The 5,000-nt window shown below is 62.6% G+C and overlaps 1 protein-coding gene across 1 annotated transcript; it reads left to right on the plus strand.

The window, feature by feature from the left end:
* Positions 1-1,059: 1,059 nt before the first annotated feature.
* Positions 1,060-2,968, plus strand: LOC119091390 (protein FAM71E2). Its single transcript, XM_037214158.1, has 2 exons — positions 1,060-1,655; positions 1,930-2,968. Exon 2 carries the CDS (start codon positions 2,000-2,002, stop codon positions 2,567-2,569), a length of 570 nt encoding a protein of 189 aa, XP_037070053.1. The 5' UTR covers positions 1,060-1,655; positions 1,930-1,999; the 3' UTR covers positions 2,570-2,968.
* The last annotated feature ends 2,032 nt before the right edge of the window (positions 2,969-5,000 follow it).

Here is a 5,000-nt window from a genome sequence, read left to right on the forward strand (position 1 = left end):
TGTGCGTCACGGCGCGTCTGGCCAGCCTGTGTCTGCTGGCTGCCGCGCTGGCCGGTACACCGCCCGATTGCGGCCACCCGGACCAGCGGTGCGGCCCAACCACGCCACTAGCTGCCCAGCCGTGGCACCTGATGCGTCACCAGGCGCGCGCCGCTCAGCTGCCGGCCGGGCGCGACCGGCGTCAGCCGTACTCGGCCGCCGAGCCGGAGCTGGCCGCTGCCGCCGGGGACAGAGCACAGGTCAGGCGCAACGCCGCCCAGCAGCAGGCGACGCATGTGGTGCAGGCGCTACTGGTCGAGCCGTGGCTAAACGCCAGCTCGCGCTATAAGCGGCAGCAGCTGGGTGACCAGCGCGTAGTGCAGCAGCAGGCGCTGGTGGCCGCCACTCTGCTGAACGCGGCGCTGGAGCGCAGCCAGCCGGTCAGCGCCGCCGACCTGCTGCGCGTCCTGACGGAGTTCCACGGCCAGCCCGACCGGCTCCAGCAGAACCTCAACGACGCGCTGGCCGCGCTGCTCGGCCGCACGCGCTCGCGCGAAATCCAGGTGGAGGCGTTGATCCTGGAGCTGAACGCCACACTGCTGGAGGCGGCTGGCGCCATGACAGAGCTGCGCCACCAGGCCGGCAGCGACCGCGCCGACCTGCGCCAGGCGCAGCTCAACATCGAGCGCATGACCGGCTTCATCAACTCGGTGACGGCGGTGGTGGAGCGGCGCGTCACGGCAGCGGAGGGCTCGCTGCGAGGCCTGGCTGCCACCGACCTCGGCCTGATCGCCAATGTCGACCGGCTCAACCGGACGCTGGCCGAGCTGCAGCGCCGCCAGACGGAGGCAGCGGCGCTCGGCGACCGCCAGTTGGCTGTTCTCAGCGGCGACCTCTCCGAGGCGAGCGCGGCCGTGGCCGACCTGCGCTCGTCTCTTGAGGCGCTGCGGGAACGGATCGAGGCCACTCCGCCCGCCGCCACCGGCAGAGCGGTGCCCGACGCCGAGCCGGCCGCAGTGCACGCCGAGCTGGCGTCATTGCGCGCGCTGCACGTCGCCGAGCAGGGCGCCGTGCCCGCGCTACGCCGCCAGCTGGAGAGGCTGCGCGAACAGGTCGCCGACGCCCGGCACCGCCAGGCCGAGAGCGAGGCGCGCTGCAACCGGCTGGAGGACCGTCTGGAACGGCTGGAGGCCGGCCAGCAGCCTGAACAGCTTCAGCTGCTCCAGACGCAGATGCAGGACTCGCTGACCCGACTTCAGGGCCTGGAAGAGCGCGAGACGCTGCTGCTGCCGACGCCAGAGTCGGTCCGACCGGCCAGTCCATTGGCGGTCCCAGGTGACTCCGCTGATAGTATATTGGGTGACACTGCAGGCCTGGAAGACACCGGCCCGGACGGTGGTGCCGGCGACGCGGCGGACCTGGATAGCGCGGACCAAGAGGCCACGGCAGAACAGACCGAGTCCCCTGAACCGTGATAACGCCCGGCAGCCCTCCGTTCCCGGTCCCGGTCCTGAGGACGAAGAGGACCTCAGCGTGGCGGGGTCAGTGGCGACAGGCCGACTGTCGCCGGGACCTGGGGCCACCGGCCAGGACATCGTCACCGCACACCACCTGGTGACCACCGACGAGCGCGGCGGCACCATCCTCCTTGGACGGAGCATCACAGTCGGCGGCGGGTAAGCAGACCCCGCTGGGTGTCGTCTGGGCCCGTTATTACCGTGATGTGTTATGCACAGGCGAGCTTGGCGCAAGCAGCTGTCATGTTAATTTTGACATTTAATCGAATATGGTGCCAGGCTCAGACACTGACGGCACATTTCAATCTCTGGCGTTCTGATGACAGATGTTCATAGAGTGATTTACGGATGAAGTTACACTGACGGGTCCGACCTGCCCTTTCTGTGTAAAGCGTTCGCGGCCAGCAGCTTACCCCATCGGCCTGCATTCCAGTGTGGCGCCGCGCACCAGGTCCAGACCTCCTCCTCATACGCCAGCTGAGTCGTCCAACAGCCTGTCCGGCATGCTGTCTGGGCAGGCCAGCCTCTCTCGCGGCACGCCTGACCATCCTGCCACCTCTGGCTGGCGTCCCGTGCCTGGTCGCGAGTCACGGAGGCTGCCGCAGAAGGAGCCGCTGGTCACGCCGGACCCGCCGCACGGCGCGACGCTCGGAGCTCCCAGCAGCGGCGAACCCGCTGCCGCGGCACCCAGCAAGCCCGCGCCCAGTGAGCCGGCGCCCAGCGACAGCTCCGACGCTCCATCAACCAGAGCATTCAAGAAGCCGACGGCCGATCGGACGCTGCTGCCGTCCAACAGGTGGTCGCCGGGAGGCTGGAGAGCGAAGGGCCGGAGCCGGGCGCCTCCGCCCGAAAGGATGGGCGTGGTGATCGACCCAGACTCGCGCCAGGCCTGGTCCGGCGCATCGGACGGCAGCGGCGGCCGCGCCCTGCTCAGCTGCCAGCCAACTAAGAAGTACCGCCGCCTGGACGGCATGACCGCCTGGTGCCTGGCCAACTGCCCCATCTACTGTCCGCGTACGCACTGCGTCTGCAGCTGGGAGGACGGCACAAGCGACTGGAGCCGTCGCCTGTAAGCGGTGCTGCTCCTCAGCCCCTCGTGCGGAGGCCGGTCACCACGCGGCTCCCACCTACCTCTGTTCGACGGTGCGTTTGTCGACATTGCCACTGTTAGTGTGAACTGTGCTATCTGAGTTTGGAGCACATCGCAGCGTCCTAGTGAACAAGTCCCTCCTGACTTCACGTTGCCATGCGTGATGAGCCCTAGCGCACAACGGAAGCGACTGAGTTCAGCAGGAGTGTAGGCTGACGACATGGAGTCATACACAGTTAGCCGCCGTGAAAATGCTCAGTGGGAAAATACAGTGAAGCGCGCGGAAGTGCTGCTGTCGCGATTACAGGTAAAGACAGTCTACATCACTGCCCCGCGATGGTGAACGCGACTGGACGGGTGGAGGAAAGACGAATACAAAATCGACCCGTATTATACACCTCCGCCTCGGCCAGAGCAAACGGACCGACTTCAAAGCCCCAGGCGCGGGTCCCAGACCCGCCCCTATGAGTACATGACCCACGTCCCAGTTGCGGGCCTAGACCCGACCCTGTGAGCGCGGGTCCCAGACCCCACCCTGTGAGTACATGACCCACGCCCCAGGCGCGGGTCCCAGACCCGCCCCTGTGAGTACATGACCCACGTCCCAGGTAACGGCCCAGACCCGACCCTGTGAGTACATGACCCACCCCCCAGGCGCGGGCCCTAGACCCGCCCTATGAGTGCATGACCCACGTCCCAGGCGCGGGTCCTAGACCCGCCCTATGAGTACATGACCCACGTCCCAGGTAACGGCCCCAGCTCGGCCCCTGTGAGGACATGACCCATGCCCCAGATGCGTCGAGGGCGCGCGCCAGCGGGTGGCCTCCAGTGTGGCGTCACCGTGTGGTTTCAGACATTAGCACATTTACGTGGATGGACGTGGATGTGCCGTGTTAATGGGCGTGGACGTGACGGGCACACGTCAGACGGGCAGACGTCAGTTATCTGTGTCTGGGTAGGTCGACATCGGAGCCAGCTCAGCCGAAGGAGGCGTGGAGTGTGGATGAAGCCTAATCAAAATGGATGCGAAGCTGGAATGCGCTCGGTATAGCCGGCCGTTCCATGCGGCAGATCCACTTCCCACATTTGGAGTATCAATGGCCCGTACCCAGTAAAGATCTTTGAAACCTTTGCGACCGAAACGCGGCCGCCAAAGTCGTTTCCCCCGAAACAGATCTGCATCCGACAAATGCAAACCTGTACTCCTGTGGCATGCGATGACGTGTTGCGCCCTGCTGTAGTTCGTCTGGCAATGCTTCCCGTCGCAGTGCTCCACATCCTTCACCGCACCAATAAGTCCATCACCAGAGACAAAGCCACATGCAGCAGAGGCTGTCGCAGCATACCCACCAACGGCACCCACCAACCGTACCCAGCAATCGTACCCACCAACCGTACCCACCAGTCGTACCCATCATTATACCCACCAATAGATCTAGCGAAAAAAAAACAAAAATGCACGCATATGTCCAGTAGCGCCCTCAGTATAATCGGAAATTTTCCTAAAGCAAACTAACAAAGTCCCTTGCTTGCGGCACTCGAACCACTTTATTGGAACGTGTGCCACGACTCCTACTCGATGCACGTGCTGGCTTGGCTGGCCGTTCTACATGGAAAGGTACACGCGGACGCTGTCCCATAGGCGTATGAACAGGGGGGGGGGGGGCAGGGGGCCATGCCCCCCCCCCACTTTTCAAGGTGGGGGGCCATTCATGTTAACTGCCCCTCCCCCCACATTTCAGATTAATGCTGCATCTGGCTTTCTTTTGCACTACATTAAACATGCATGCTGATTTACCTAGTTCAACAACCATCTCCCTTAAGATGCGCCATCTTTTTTTGTTTGCTCATTGGCCATCGATTAGTGTTACAGCCACAAGGCTGACGCCGCACGGCCTGGAGACTGCAAAGCCGGGGTCCGAGGCTGTTATTGCTATGACTTGCGAGCACGCATGTTCAACACCATATTACATAGTTTTCTACCAGCAATCAGCTCTGACAGGATCTTTAGCATTTTAAGACGAATATAGATTAGCCATGTTACTACAAATTAGGAACCCCATTTCATCTACAATCCATAGTCAGGGAGAACTCAACATCTCTGAAAAACACAGAAAAACACAAAACTGGAGTCTATGTGACAACTATCGGACTGCCTGCGGCGATCAGGGATGTTGTTGCGTTAATGAGGGTTCATGTGCTGATCCGGGGCTAACTGCGCGGGTGAGAAGGCCTCCCGTGTCAGGGATGGGAACAATGTGATAGGATATATCCTTCTAATGGCCTCCGGATCGACCAGGAGATCCTGCCTCGTGACACCAGAACGATAGCCAGAAGACACCTCGCGATGGAACCGAATAGCCCTTCAGCCCTTGACCGGAATCGGTAATGTACTCCTGTATGTACTCCTGGTG

The sequence above is a fragment of the Pollicipes pollicipes genome, unplaced genomic scaffold (genome assembly GCF_011947565.3).
Source record: "Pollicipes pollicipes isolate AB1234 unplaced genomic scaffold, Ppol_2.1 Scaffold_3447;HRSCAF=4054_pilon_pilon_pilon, whole genome shotgun sequence".
Lineage (NCBI taxonomy): Eukaryota > Metazoa > Arthropoda > Thecostraca > Pollicipedomorpha > Pollicipedidae > Pollicipes > Pollicipes pollicipes.